This window comes from Panthera uncia, chromosome A2 (genome assembly GCF_023721935.1).
Source record: "Panthera uncia isolate 11264 chromosome A2, Puncia_PCG_1.0, whole genome shotgun sequence".
NCBI classification, from domain to species: domain Eukaryota; kingdom Metazoa; phylum Chordata; class Mammalia; order Carnivora; family Felidae; genus Panthera; species Panthera uncia.
Window position 1 is genome coordinate 35832244 of NC_064816.1, and position 16391 is coordinate 35848634.

General features: G+C 40.2%; 1 protein-coding gene across 3 annotated transcripts in view; it reads left to right on the plus strand.

Moving 5' to 3' along the window:
- Nucleotides 1-12522, plus strand: part of MITF (melanocyte inducing transcription factor) — a 219744-nt gene extending 207222 nt beyond the window's left edge. For all 3 annotated transcript variants that reach the window (XM_049640880.1, XM_049640881.1, XM_049640882.1), the window contains exons 8-10: nucleotides 2638-2713; nucleotides 6066-6213; nucleotides 11938-12522. In XM_049640880.1, the coding sequence (XP_049496837.1) occupies nucleotides 2638-2713; nucleotides 6066-6213; nucleotides 11938-12339 (626 nt within the window). In that variant the 3' untranslated portion in view covers nucleotides 12340-12522. The remainder of the gene's footprint in view (nucleotides 1-2637; nucleotides 2714-6065; nucleotides 6214-11937) is intronic.
- Nucleotides 12523-16391: the final 3869 nt, after the last annotated feature.

A 16391-nucleotide genomic window follows, 5' to 3' on the forward strand; every position in this document is an offset into this window, starting at 1 on the left:
AGTGGGGCTAATGGGAGGTGGGACAGCGGTAAGTCACAACAGAAGATGTGGTCAGAGAGGGAGAGGAGCAGAGCATGAGGTCACAAGGATGGGAGCCCACCAGATCCTTGAGGACCTGGCTTTTGTCTCAGTGAGGTGGGAAATGATTGGCGGGTTTTCAGCAAGGGGTTGGATGCTCTGCCTTAGGTTTTAACAGGATCCCTCTGGCTGTTGTGGTCTAAATAGACCAGAGTGAGTAGGAAGCAGTGGGTGTGGGTGACAGATGGTAGTTAGGAGAATTGCAGTAATCCTTAGGCAAGAGATGATGGTCGCTTCTCTCAGGTAACAGTGGAGGTTGAAAGTGGGCGGATTCTGTAGATCTTTTGAATATAGAGACAACAGACTTTGATGACGGATCCGATGTGGGATGTGAGAGGAACAGAGGTGTAGAACTGATTCCAAGGTTTTGGCCTAAGTAACTAGAGGAATGGAGTTACAGTAAATGAGGTGGGAAAGGCTGTGGGTGGAGTCGTTTGAGCATGGAAGAACAGGAGCTTGTGTTTGGACTCTTGGGGCTGCCCATTAGACCTCCCTGTGGAAACAACTAGTAGTTGGACATACGAGTCTGGAGTTTCAGGGACCTATCTAAGTTGGAAATACAACTGTGGGAGTCATCAGTGTTTGTGTGGCGTAGAAAACCATGAGACGAGATGAGATCACGAGTAAGTGAATATAGATGAAGAAGAGTTCCAAGAACTGTGCCCTGGGCAGGCAGCTTGGTTAGAGAATAAAAATCATCACAAAGGATATATAAGAAACTTAACAGTGGTCATATCTGGATCACAGGAAAGTTTTACTTCACGTTATGCATTTCAGTGCTGTTTAAATTTTTCTGATTGTTATATGCTTGGAAAAGTAAGAAAGCATGTCATGCTTTTAGTTTTGGGGGAGGTTAGCTACAAGATCAGAGGTCCAAAAATTCCTTCTTTAGAACCAGTGAGTATCAGTGTATCTGTTTTATAAAAATTTAATGGTAAGGCAGTATTTTAAATGCCTGGTTTAATCATAGAAGGGATCCCTCTGCTAAGAAAAAATACAGGGTGTGTTGGGAAAGTAGCATATATCATGTACCTAAACATATGGACTACTAGTAGGTCAAATATAAAATGTGTATTAGGTTATATTATGTTTAAAGTAAAATGTTAACTTTTTAATCTGATTTATTAGACCTTAAGTTATTTGGAATTTATTTGCCCGGGTAGGTAAGTTAGAAACATTTATTAACCCATATGCTTTACTGTTTCACCCTCCCAAAAGAAGATGATAATTTAGCTACACATGCAACTGAATTGATAAAATAGGGATGCTGTTAGGACTCATGGTGTAGTTAAACAAGCTTAACTTAACTTCTAGGATGTGTTACCCAGCACTGTATCCCCTCAACGCATCTGCCTATTGAACACTTGAAATGTGCTAGTTCAAATTGTGATGTGCTGTAAGTATAAAATACACACTGGATTTCGGGGCGCCTGAGTGGCTCGGTCAGTTAAACGTCAGACTCTTGATTTCGGCTCAGGTCATGATCTCACAGTTTGTGAGCTTGAGCCTCCCATCGGGCTCTGTGCTGGCAGTGCAGAGCCTGCTTGGGATTCTCTTTCTCCCCCTCTCTCTCTGCCCTTTCCTCTGCTCATGCCCTTTCTCTCTCAAAATGAATACAACCTTTAAAAATTATAAAATAAACACTGGATTTCAAAAATTTAGTACAAAGAAAAGAATGTTAAGTATTTAGTTACAATTCATATAGCTTACATGTTGAAAGGATGGGTATATTGGATTTAACAAGATATTCAAATTAATTTTTCCTCTTTCTTTTTACTTCTTCAATGTGATTACTTAGAAAATTTTAAATTACGGAATTAACTCACATTGTATATATCTGTTGGGCAACACTGGGCCTAGGGCAGGGAGTTTTGTACGGCCGGTAGGCTAAGAATGTTTCTTATGTTTCTAAATCAAAAATCCAAAGAGGAATGTTTTGTGATATGTGAGAATTATATAAAATCCAACTTCTGGCATCCAGCGCTTCTCGTTAGTCAACTGGCATTGCAAAAAAAAAAATATCCAGTTAATATTGTCACATTTTGAATGTTGTCAATAAACAAAGGGAACTTATTTTCTCTTTCGTTACATAAGTATCTACATAACATCCTCAGTTTTGCCAGTTTGGCCCTCAAAGCCCAAAGTCCTCATTATCTGGGCCTGTAGAAAATGTTGGTTGCCCCTAGTCTGAATGGTCAGGGTTGAGTTCAGGCTGTTTTCACTTGCTCCTGGGTACCCTTGTCAAGTCCCTAATATCCCCCAAAGTAGTTTTGTCATTTATCATTGAGGATACTTAACTCCAGTGTCAGGGTGTTATAGAATCAAAGGAGAAATTACAGTCTCATCACTTTGTAAATGATGAAGTTCTGTACAAAGGTAACTCATTTGTTTGGAAGCACTTGAACCTCAGTCCCAAAACCATGATAGTATCTGGAAACCCAGATCCGGAAACACAGCCTTGGGCTGGCCAGGCTAATGCGTACATGGCTTTAACGAGATATGCTACATGTGTATGTGGTGCTGTTACTGACAGTCCCTTCCTGTCCTCTTTTCTTGAAGTTGAAAGAAGAAGACGATTTAACATAAATGATCGCATTAAAGAACTAGGTACTTTGATTCCCAAGTCCAATGATCCGTGAGTACAATTCCATGTTAATCTGCATTGTATATTTTTGGGGACCTTAATGCTTATTCATATGTTGCAAAAAGGGCACAGTTCTAAAAACCAGAGTCAGGAAGCACCCCCCTGAACCATTGGTTCCACGTCTGGTATAGTTATCCCTTTCCTTGTTAGTCTGGCCAAACTAAAATTTTGAGAGAAATGAACTGAATTGTATTAAAGGGTTATTGGGCATAAGGTCTTCAGCTTTGGATACGAGGAGGTGGCTTTCTGAAATCTGAGACTCCTTGGCAAATGATCAGCAAGCTGTTGGAAGAATTCTCTTTAATGGTTGCAGGATAGAGATTTCAGTAGCTGTTCAAGCAAGAGCTGTTGACCATTTGCTGGAGAGCTCAACAGTATCTGTGGGCTGGTATGGGAGACTCCACGTCTAACACTCAACAGCCATAAGGTCAAAAGAAAAAATTTTTTTTTAACTTGCATGCCCTTTATATGCTTTACCGATCTAGAAAAAAAATAATTTTTTAAAATTCTTTCAAGTACTGGTCAGCAGATTTGGATTTCAGCTTCCAGTCTCTGCCCACCTTCCCACCCGCACCACCCCCCTCCCCGTTTCAGATGGAGAACAGTTGTAAAGATAATTTTCCTACTGTGTCAGCAAGTAGGACAACAAGTACACAATTTTTATCTACCAGAAAGTGACCCGTTTGATGTAAGAGGCAGGAGGATGTATACGTTTTAATGACCCCCAGTGGCATTGTCTGAAATTAGCCTTTGAATAGAACCTTTTAGCTACCTAATAAAATGTAAAGATGAAATCAAGCATTATTCATGCAAGCCTTATTAAATTTGCTATTCACGTTATTGTCAGGGAATTTGTGACAAAATAAAATAAAATCATGGCCCATTGTAAGGTGGCTTTGATGAATGTTCAAGCACAATTTCCATCATCCACATTTTGCTTTGCCAGGTTTCAAGGAAAAGCCATTTTGAAACTCACAACATTCAAATTCTCAGTTCTGCCGCACAAATTTATCCTACTAAGGGGCTGCGACCTTCATTTCCTATAGTCAGTCTTGCATGATAGTTGAAATTGAATTCCCATTTTCCTGTTCTTTATCAGCTTTCACTTTTTAGCATATTCTTTTAAACTGTAGCATGTGAATCTCTTTAGCAACATTATGAAATTATGGGGCTGCAGTGAAAGCCTCTATTTGCATATCTTCTTTCTCTATTGTATTAGAATACTTACGTGTTTATAATCTGAACTGATAATGATCTTTAATTGTAGGCATTGTTTTAAGATAAATGGACTATAATCTCTAATGGGAGTTTTTCCCTACCAGGTTTCTGGAACAGGCTCTGGGGCTGCTACAGAGACACAATCTAGTGAACCAGGGTCTTAGCCCCACACGCTCTCCTCCCCTATAGCAGATCTGCTTTCGCTGATTTATATATTGGGAATCTTTATACAGTTCTGTGTGGAAAAAGGGTTGCTCTCATTACAAGAAAAAAAAAGTTTGAAAACCCTTCCTTTAAGCCTAAAAGCCTGATTCATTGGATGTCACAAGGAAGCAAAACCTGAGATAATTGGTTGAAATAGTCACTTCTTAAAAAGTGAGTTGCTGCTCACGTGTTTCACCATGGGTTTTTCAACCTACTGGTCTAGTTGAGGCATCTTTCATTATGGTTACATTCCTCTCTGGCTGCTCAAGTGTTGGTTACTTTGACCTCAGCCCTGAATATTAAACAAGTCTGTGCTCCCTCTATCTTAGCACACCTCCCTGGGTAGCCATCTTTGGTGCTCAAACCCCAGGGATAAACCTCAGGGAATTCTCTAGAGGCTATAAGTCTGCCTCTCGTGGGAGAACTTCTGTTTTGTTCTTCATCTAATCCATATGAGGATCAATTACTTGGTGGCTTGTTTTAATGGCTCTCCATTCACACATCCCAGCTGATACTTCAATCTGCCTTGAGCAGCTATAGATTAGGGGGTAGGAGAGTTTTCATACATTAAGTCGTTTTTTTTTTTTTTTCATTGTCCTCGTCATCATCATCATGAACACTGTGAAAGAGCTCTGATTAATTTAAAGTACTACAGAAATACCATTTATGTAATTATAATTTCATTCTTAATTATTTTTCTGAGAGTGCTCTAAATTTTTCAGCTCACTTTTACCTACATTTTAATGGTGTTCTTAATTTCCTTATATATGAGTGCATTACAGCTACAGTGATTAAAAACTGAAAGGCACCAAGCTCAGGCTGCCCAGGTTTGAATTCCAAAACAGTCCCTTACTAGATATGTGATCTTGGGGAAGATGCTTGAATTCTTGTACTTGATTTTCCTCGTCTGTTAAAAAAAAAAAGGCTGGGTGTTGGGGGTGGGGGGGTTGGAACAGAATATTCCTACCTAGTCTGCTTGTTCTAAGACCTCAGCCACGTAAGAAGAACGATATTGTGGTTTAGTACATGGAAGTCTGGAGCCAGATTCTCTAGGCTTTCTGGCTCTACTGTGTGACCCAGCTGTGTGGCCTTGGGCCCTTTACCTCTCTGTGCCTTTTTTTACCCAATCCATAAAATGGGGATAATATCAGTGCCTAGCCATTGAGGTAGTTACGATTAAATGAGCTGTAAAACACCTTAAAATGTACCCCCATAGTAAAAGGTATTTAAAGGTAGCCATGTTAATTCTCATGTTGAGCCCTTACCACAATGCCTGCTCCATCATTTGAATTGCATTCTAAACTTTTCATAGCACCTTCAGGTAACAAGCTTCCTTATATTCTAGTAACATACCTGTGAGGCTGCTCATACATGTGTAGTATCACCATTTTATAGATGAAGAAACTGGGACACAGAGAGAGGTTAGATAACTTGTCATGAATATTCATGAGAAAATCCAAGGATACATCTTTTATGCTTCACACAGTCAAGTAGTAGGATCTCATGGAATTTTTTTTTTTAACTGTAGCTTATTCTGTCTGTCTGAATGAGTTAACATTGGTAGTCCTAGAAACCTTTAACTATTTAATATAGTTTTTAAGAATACTGATTATTGTAATCAACAGACCTAAATCTAAGTCCTGGCTATACCCTATAGTAATTCTGTGACCAAGGGCAAGGTGAAGAGTGTCTTGTTTCAACACGTGCACAACGTCCCTCCCATTCAAGGCACTTGTTTGGGTTAAGATCATGTATAAGAAGTGGGTGGACAGCATCTGGCACATGGCAAGCACTTGATGAATGACAGCTGTCATCAGCTTGCCGTTGTTACCATGCCTTTAGAAATGGAGTGCACTGCATCATGGATCCTCAGTGTGCCTCCAGTCCTGAGAAAGGCTGCTCTCTTCTGTCTTGGTTACAGAGACATGCGCTGGAACAAGGGAACCATTTTGAAAGCCTCTGTGGACTATATTCGAAAGTTGCAACGAGAACAGCAACGTGCAAAGGAACTTGAAACCCGACAGAAGAAACTGGAGCATGCCAACCGGCACTTGTTGCTCAGGATACAGGTACGGGCACGTACGAAGTGCCACCGACTTGGAGGTTGGGAGGGGAGGCTGTCTAACAAGCCATGGGGGACTTGACGTACATGATCCTCGTACAGTAGGTAGTCGTTATTCGTGGATTCCCAATTTGCGAATTTGCCTACTCGTTAAAAATTTGCTGTAACTCCAAGGTCCACGTTTGGGGTGCCTTCATGGTTATTGATGGATATGCTCAGAGGGGCAGATTTGAGTTAAGGTTGAATAAGGCATTGACCTGCTGTCTTCTTTCAGCTCACACTATAAACAAGCATCCTTTTTGTGGTCGTTAGTCCCATGCTTTTTTCACATTTTTGTGGGTTTCATGGGTGAATTTTGCTGCTTAAAACAGCCCCCAAGTGTAGTGCTGAAGTTGTCTGGTGTCCAAAGCACGAGAAGGCCATGCTGTGTCTTATGGAGATAAGTTTCCTTCATATGTGACTTGCAGTGCTGTTGGCTGTGAGTTTGATGTTAATGCATCAATGTTATATATTAAATAAGGTCTCTTTAAACCTAAAATAAGGTTGCATTATGGATCAGTTGATGAAATGTTGTGGCTGGACACTCACAGAAACCTAACCCCATATTTCCTCTGGGAATAATCATTTGGTATCTACTAAATCAGGGTTCAGAGTGACTTCATAGAACGTGACTGTCTTAGTCTGTTTGGGCTGCTGTAACAAAAATACTATAGACTGGGTGACTTTGACAACAAAGATTATTTCTCAAAATTCTGGAGACTCAGAGTCCAAGATCAAGGTGCAGGTAGATTCAGTGTCTGATGACAGCCTACTTTCTGTTTCATAGGCCACTGTAGTCTGTAGTCTCACTGGGTGCTAACATGGCAGTGGAGGGAGGGAACTCTCTGGTGTCTCTTTTATAAGGGCACAAATCCCATTCATGAGGATTCCACCCTCATGACCTAATCACAGTCCAAAGCCCTACCTCCAGACATATCACATTAGGGATTAGATTTCAACAAATGAGTTTTCGGGAGGGGAGGGATGCATTCATTCTATCACAATAATTACCTCAAATAATGAGAACTGAGTATAGTTGTTGAATGCCAAGATGCCTTAGGATTTGGTGGAGTTATGCAGTCTATGGTCAAAGCCCATGTTTGTAGGGAACTTGAGGACATCCAGAAGACCTTATCCTCAAGATACAAATTTTAGAAATAGTTACAGATAGTGAAGTTATACTATATGTGTCTGTGACTTACACTATTCATTCTTAGAGGGAGAAATACTAATTTTAATGAAGAGTGGAATTCATCTGTCATTCTGTGTATTGACTGTATGTACAAGTGTGAAGTGTGAGATGGGACAGTCTTTCTGTAGTATCAGCTCTTGGTACTTCTCTTAGGCCCTTGGTCTCTCATGCTGAGTGTAAACATAGCTTCCTCTGAAACTGTCTTGAAGAAGAGAAAGAACAACGGGCTCTGCCAATGACCAAAGGAGTTTGCAGGAGTGATTCTCATTTACCTGCTGACTCTGCGTGCAGGCCACCAGTAAGAAGCAATTAACAGAACACATTCTTCTTGAGTAGATGGACCCGCCTTTTACCATTTTTTCAGGTGCCCAGTGCAACTGTTTGTGGAACACCAAAGGCACAGCCTGACCCTTCAGACAGCGTTGTGTTTCAGCTGGTGGTGTTAATCCTGGACATTGAACCGCTTTAACAGAGTAATTCATTTATAGTAATAGTCTCCGATCTTTTGAATGCCCCACAGCACTGACATTTCCATGAATGTCACTTCTTTCATTTCAGCACTGGGTCGGGGTGGCAGAAGACGATTCTCCTCTAGGGGGTGCATTTTAGAATGTCCGTAGTGCAGTAGAGATTGCTTGTCATTTGAAGATACCTTTTTTTATGATCTTTTTTTTTTTTTTAGTTTTTGTTTGCTTCATGTTCGATCTCTTCAGTTTGTAGCCATACGTCTTTTTCTCTTGAACTTAACATTCCCATTTATAAAAACAGCTCCTCCTAATGTGTTATTTCCTTCTAGAAATGTTAAAACACAGGAACTGTTTTGAAAGAGAGGCTAGGTTTTGTTTTAAGCTTCCCAACATGTCTCTTCATGTGGAATGGAATATTGTGAAATGTGTGGATTGGAAATTCCACAGTGATGATGTCTTGGGTTTCTTCCAGTGACCCTGTGAGGCAGCCTTTCGAACTTTTGCCTATCACGGAAAACGTTATTAATTAGGAAAGCACGGCCATGCAGTGAGCCTGTGGTCTCCAGATGAGATTTATCACATTATTTAGAAATCTAAGTAACGCTTTAATCAGCTGATAAACATTTTTAATTAAACAACAAAAGATCAGAGTAAGATGTTTGCCTCTTTTAATCCAGCTGTTTTTTGTTGTTGTTTTTTTTTTTTTTTAAAGACAATCTTCATGTGTGGGGAGCTGTTCTTATTAGCATGTTGGTGTAGATTTACAATAGTGCTTGTTTTCAGCTTGGGCCTAAGGGCTTCTTTTCATTTTTACTCTAAGTGATGCATGCAGAAATTTTCACAGAAGAAAGAGCTTGAAGCCTTTGTATCATTGGAACTGTAATTTTATTAAAGGGCCCAAGGCTTTAAAATGATGCCTGGAGAGACTTGTGTTTCTGGAGATTGTGCACAGGAACATGCACATACTTGGGTGACATCTCAGGCTCCCATCTCTTATTTGTCATGCATCCAGAGAACGATCTTGCAAATTGAATGATCTTGACTACAGACTGAACGTGACTTTTCAGGAACATGTGTTTCGAGGCTCGTGGGCAGAGATTGGATGGCCGGGCCACGTTGGAGGCTACTCTTCCCTCCTTCATGAGGCAAGGTGACTTGCTTCAGATTTATTTTCTGTCAGTATCACGTTAGGGTACACGGCAAGCTTAGAAAGGATCGCCTCAGCATGTAGAAGCAGAATGCTCATCGAGAGTCAGTTGGGTTCATCCTAAGAGGGTCCAGGGAAAATCACTAAGAATGGAAAGAGCTTGCTTGGAAGGCATTTTGAGGTAAGGAACCAGGGGAGGCGAGGCTGTGACACTTAGGAAGTGCGTCAGTCTGCTCAGGCTGCCATAACAAATACCACAGGCAGGGCGGCTTAAACACCACAAAGAAACATAGCTTCTCAGGGTTCTGGAGGGTAGAAAGCCAAGGTCAGAATGTGGGCAGAGTTGGTTTTTCTGTACTTCTCTTAGAGGCTGCCTTTTCCTTGCGTTTTCCCTGGGTATGTCTCTGTGTCCGAGTCTCTTCTTAGGAGGACATTGGTCCTTTTGGATGTTGGACTAGAACCCACCCACAGGACCTCATTTAATTTAATTACCTCTTTAAAAAAAGCATCTCCAGGGTCACCTGGGTGGCTCACTTGGTTAAGCATCCGACTTCAGGTCAGGTCATGATCTCACAGTTCATGGGTTCAAGCCCAGCATTGGGCTCTGTACTGACCGTGTGGAGCCTACTTTGGATCCTCTGTCTCCCTCTCTCTCTTCCCCTCCCCTGCTCTTTTCTCTCTCTCTCTCTCTCTCTCTCTCACTCTCTGAAAAATAAATAAACATTAAAACAAAAACAGTATCTCCAAGTCACATTCTGAGGGGTTAGGGTTAGCACTTGAACCTATGAGTTTTTCAGTTCACCCCATAATGGGAAGGATGTGAAGAAAGTGTAGAAAGAGATTATTCACCCTCCCTATAAGAACTTTCTTTTGGGATAAAAACAAACAAACAAACGAACAACAGCAAAAAAAAAAAAAACAAAAACAAAAACAAAAAACAAGCTAAAACTTCCCTTGGCCTTGGTAAGATGAATTAAGTGATGTTTCTCAAACCTAAGTTACTTGTGTAGAACTTTTGTCACTACTACCCAGACTTTATCAGCTCATGGTACCCTTAGTACCTTGGTAATTTTTTCACTGCGTCCTAGACCAAAGAAATATGGACCATTTCTTTGTTAGGTCCAAACAGCTCATTGAATATTTAGGTCCTACCAACTTAGCAGCCATTGGAAATTATAAAACCTATAAACTGAAAGCAGAACACTAGCATTTTTATTTTATTTTTAAATAACCACATTACCTACTAATGGGATACATGTGTCTTTTGGCCACCACACAGCTTCTTCAGTCTTGGAATCCGATTGGACAGTGCCACCCTCATGTCTCACTCCTTGATTTTCATGCAATTCTTTTTTTGTTTTATCGCAGCAACTGTCGAAGACTTGGCTTTGCAGGGATTATGATGTGATGGAAAAGAGTGTAGCGCCACCTAATGCTGAAACTGTGAACTGTCTTGAATTTGGTAGTTCTCAGAGTAGTGCACTATTTCCCTGGGTATTTAAAAAAAAATGTTTTTAATGTTTATTTATTTTTGAGAGAGAGAGAGAGAGAAAGAGAGAGATAGAGAGTAAGGGAGGGACAGAGAGAGAGACACACAGAGAATCAGAAGCAGGCTTCAGGCTCTGAGCTGTCAGCACAGAGCCCGACACAGGGCTCGAGCTCACAGACCACAAGATCATGTCCTTAGCCAAAGTCAGACACTTAACTGACTGAGCCACACAGGTGCCCCTCCCTGGGTATTTAAAAATGTGTCAGTGTCCTGGAAGTGTGTGCACAGTGGAGGGACCCCAGAACTATATTATTTACCAAATGTTTTCCTTTAACCTCATATTTTGAAATTTTATTTTCATGTTTATTTTTATTTTCATGTTTTTAAAAATTTATCTTCATGAATATTGATATCTCAGTCTCTCTATCATTAATAGATAATGAAATGCATATACCACCTAAAAATCATGTCCTTATATGATCAGTGGTTCCTATACTCTTAAGAAATAGTATTTATTAATTTAATGTTTTTTTGACATTTATTCAGTTTTGAGAGACATAGAGTGACCGGGGGAGGGGCAGAGAGAGAGGGAGACATAGAATCCAAAGCAGGCTCCAAGCTCTGAGCTGTCAGCACAGAGCCCAACATGGGTCTCCAACCCACGAACCATGAGATCATGACCTGAGGTGAAGTCGGATGCTTAACCGACTAAGCCACCCAGGCACCCCAGCATTTATTAATTTAAAAGAACAAAATAATTGTTTTCATAATGTATTGGGTTTTTTTCCCTCTAAATGTCTGATTCTTTTTTAATACTTTACTTTTTAGAGAAGTTTTGTTTATATTTTTAAAAATTTTTTTTAATGTTCATTTATTTTTGAGACAGAGAGAGACAGAGCATGAGTGGAGGAGGGTAGAAAGAGAGAGGAAGACATAGAATCCGAAGCAGGCTCCAGGCTCTGAGCTGTCAGCACAGAGCCCAACGTGGGGCTTGAACTCATGAGCTGTGCAGTCATGACCTGAGCTGAAGTCGGACACCCAACCGACTGAGCCACCCAGGTGCCCCTAGAGAAGTTTTAGGTGCACAGGAAAATTGAGAAGGCAAAGAGATTCCCCATTGTACTTCTTGCTCTCCCACATGTACAGCCTCTGGAGCTGTCACCATCCCCCGTCAGAGTGGTACATTTGCTGTCACTGATGGACCTATACTGCCCAACGCTGCCCCCCAAAGTACCCCCTTACACTAACGTTCACTGTCGGTGTTGTACATCCTTTGAGTTGGAGCAAATGCAGAGTGACCTGTATGCCTCATTATAGTATCCTATACAGTGCTTTCACTGCCTAAAATCCTTTGTACTCCCCCTTTTTAAGCATCTGATTGTTTGCTTTTATTTTAGGAACTTGAAATGCAGGCTCGAGCTCACGGACTTTCGCTCATCCCATCCACGGGCCTCTGCTCTCCAGATTTGGTGAATCGGATCATCAAGCAAGAACCCACTCTTGAGAACTGCAGCCAAGACCTCCTTCAGCACCATGCAGACCTCCCTTGTACGACGACACTCGATCTCACAGATGGCACCATCACCTTCAACAACAACCTTGGAGCCGGGACCGAAAGCAACCAGGCCTATAGCGTCCCCACGAAAATGGGATCCAAACTGGAAGACATCCTGATGGATGACACTCTTTCTCCCGTTGGCGTAACTGACCCACTCCTTTCGTCGGTGTCTCCCGGAGCCTCCAAAGCCAGCAGCCGAAGGAGCAGCATGAGCATGGAAGAAACCGAGCATGCTTGTTAGCAGGCCCTCCCTGCTCTGCGCTGTCCAAAACTGCTTCCTTTCTTGATTCGTAGGTTTCATAATTTACCTGAAGGGGTTTTCTTGATAATTTTCCTTTAATATGAAAAATTTTTTTTCATGCTTTATCAATAGCCCAGGATATATTTTATTTTTAGAATTTTGTGAAACGGACTTGTATATTCTATTTTACAACTACAAATGCCTCCAAAGTATTGTACGATAAGTGTGCAGTATCTGTGAACTGAATTCACCCCGGACTCTAGCTTTCTGAGCAAGAGGATTTTTGCATCAGAGAAATTTCTGTCCATTTTTATCCAGGGGAGACTTGGTTTGAGATTTTTATGCCTGTGACATCTTTGGAAATTAAATGTCAAGTTTAATCGAAAGAATGTAAACCAACCAAATAAAAGAAACCCAGAGAGAAAGAGATTGAGGAAAGAGAAGAAGAAAAGAAATCCACACTAACCCTTTTTTTAATTTGTAAATGTATTGATTCATTGGTACTGCCTTAAAGATCCAGTACCGTTCTAACGCCATTTAGTCTTTCTGCTGCGAACTATTTAAGGCAATACAATATTCTGTAAAAGAAAAAAAAAAAGTGCAACCAATTTTGTGAGGATTGTCTGGTTAGAAAATGTAACTGCTCTACCATACTTAGGTGCAAGTGAAATTGAAGGGTTAGAGACCAAGGATCTGAAACATGGGGTCTCATCTTGCTGTCCTTCACTCTCTGCTCTGATTACAGTTACCCTCATCCATGAGTGTGATTCTGTTTTCCCTAACCTATATTTTATTTTGAAAAGGAAATGCATGTCCTCTCAAAGGAATATATTGAGGAGCCCTGAAAGTTGTCCTATTTGTTTCCCCCCCCCCCCCCCCGCCCCTTCAATTTCACTTTTGATAAGAAAACCAAACTGGGCACATTTCTAATCAGCTTTCCTATTTTTATTTTTAAATTATGTTTTCCTGTTCATTTGATTTGTACAGATTCTTTATTATCATCGTTCTTTTCCATATGTTTGTATTAATTTGTAAGAGTATGCATCTTAAAATGGCAAGGTTTCAATATTTTTACAACTCACTCGTGGTTTTCCGCATTCTTTGTACACACGTGAAAGAAAACTTTTATGCAAGGTCTTGTGTTTCAAGAGAGCTTTGCGAATATTTTGTATATGACAGTCTCACGCAGAACTGTTTTTTCCACACATTTAAGGTGTAGTATTAATAGGTGAAAACCAGCTTTCTAGAGAGAATAAACTTGCATATTTATTTTTAGTGATATAAAAGTAGCAATATTCTTGGAGACTGATAACCATAGCGTTAATACGCCCATTGTAGTCACTTAAATTGGGGTTCATTTCAGCAAACTTGCTGAATTTTCTTGAAGGAGCGAAATACTGTGTTGGCAAATTACTGTTACTTGATAACAGTGTTTTAACAAGCAGCGACGTTGTAAGTTAGTCTCAGTGCATTATCTTGTGTAGTCCTATGCAATAATAGTATAGTGTTACATGTAATCTATCTGGCCTACGTGTTTTATACAGCTGACATACGGTGTTAAGAGCCAGGCTGTTGAATGGAATTTCTCAGTAGCAGCCTACAATTGAATAGCAAGGGGCATAAAGCATATCCATTCAGAATGAAGTGCCTTAAATATAGCAGTAGTCTTTTTTGGACTAGCACTGACTGAACTGTAATATAGGAGACAGTTTCAAGATGGTATCTATAGTCAAGAGGATCATGGAGCATGGTGCCTATGTAGACAATATAAGAGCTTCCAATTTTCCTTCAGATATTTTTAATATTAAATATATTTTAGTGACAGAGTGCCAACTTCTTTCATCAGGAAACCTTATTCAGGAGGTTTTTTTTTTTGTTTTTTTTTTTTTAAAGAAAACGAGTTTAAATATCAAATCTGAATTGGTGGATGGGTATTGGATAGTTCAAAGCGAAGGTGTGATTGTCAGGTGTTTGAATGGATGGCTTCCATGAAAATAATCGACTGCATAGTTCCCATGCACGTCGGGCAACGAGAATCCTTGGAGACATTGATGATGCTATCAGTTTTATAGCTTTATTACTTAAGGGGGTAGGGAAAATTAATTCCCATTCTTTCAGTCCCCTTAATTGTATAGCTCTTTTCCTAGAATAGTGATGCAGATTTGCATGAACAGCTAACTGTACCATAGTGTTCATTGATACAATCATAGCATTGTCTGGTTTTCTCTTCATATCTCTATGGGGGGAGGGGAGCCCGGTGAAGAAGTCAAAGATCGCGATGGTATGATGCTTCTTTTCTTTAGCTGATTTTGAGGGTTCTTAAAAAATGGTGCAAGGTTGCGTAACCCCTGGCCCAGGGAAGGTGACCAGGGCCAAGTGACCTCATAGAAAGCTCTGTTGAGAGGAAGCATGGCATCTTGTACCACTGTCCTGACTTTCGCAACTCCTGAGCTCACTGTTGCCTGCTTCCCCATCCCCCTCTTCTTAAGAGACAATTTCTGGGATTGGCGGGTGAGTAAGCCCAGGAGAATGCTGCAGCCTCGGGGGTGGTTTTATTTCTTTCTTTTTTGCCAAATCGAGTGTGGATTTGTTGTAGGGACTAGTTAAGCCAAGAAGCGGTGGTTTGGGGTCGCTGTTTGTGACGAGAGAATGATCCACACCACTCCCCCCATCCCCGAGAGCAGACTGGTGCCTCGGGGTTGGGCCTCCATGTGGAGGGACCAAAATGCCAAACTTGCCCACCTGCCTCTGGGTAAGGCAACGGAAACACCAAACCTTTTGACTTTGCCAAAAACCCTACAACCAACCTGGTCATACATAGGACGACAAAGTTCTTTCTGGTTGTTTTTTAAATAGTAAAGCAATAAGAACAAATAAAATACATAGGAAGTTAAGAGATATAAAATAAAGCACAAAGGAATGCACTTATTAATATTTTTTAAAAATGCACTGGGGAAAAGTTGGTGTTGATAACAGTATATTAAAAAACCCTATGTCTTGAAAAAAATGACAAATGACTGTCTCTTGCGGACGCTTGGTACTGTAATGTTAATAATATAGTCACCTGCTGTTGGATGCAGCAATAATTTCTGTATGGTCCATAGCACTGTATATTATGGATCGATATTAATGTATCCAATGAAATAATTGAACTGTTGTTCTTGATAGCCTCATTAAAGCATTTGGTTTTTCACATAGTGGTGGCCAGTTTTTTTTAGTTAATTGACAATCTTGAATATTGCTTGCCTTATCAGGAATGGTAGCACACGTTTTCTTCTGATTTTACGAATAACAAATTGCATGAGAAATTTTAAAATGCCAGTAAGTACTTTTTTGGTTTTAAATGCCATTCTAAGATATTACTTTTTGGTTTTAAACATTTTTTGATTATGACTTGCACTCAGATGAACTATAATTATACAGCTTTTTTCCCCCTCTGAATTTGGGGGAGATTTTAAACTCCCAGATGCCAAGAATTCATTTTACATATAGGAGTTTTATTTAACATGTTTTAGTGAGAGGTGGCTTTACAAAAAGAGAAATTGTCGGAGAAGCCCTTGCATATTTACGAAAAAGATACTGGGTTTTTAAAATACAAATTTACAATAATGAAAGCTTAATATACCCAGGTTGCCAGCTCCTGGCTGTATTTTTTTTAAATACAGCACTTAGGAATCATTTGATAAATGTTGGATTTGACTTGGGAAGTGTCAGACAAAACATGTCTTTATTCCCCAGCTAGACCTTAAACTTCTGCCCTCTCTAAAACATTTTCTGGTTTAACCTCTGGAGAAAATGCGCAAGAAACTTCCTGTAATGCTTCTGATCTGATTGTCAGCTTTTTCTTAAATTTGATTTTTTTCCCCTTAAGTTGTAATATACAATAATCAAAACCTTTCTTTTTCAGAGTTATTTGAATTATTTATATTTCCCATAGAAATGTGATTGTGTGATGCCTTAAAAACGTGTAAAAATAGGAAGATTTCCTCTCTGAACAAGAGGTTTTCCGGGCAACGCCGAAAGCAGGTAAGTTGAAGGTTGAAGCTCTGTAT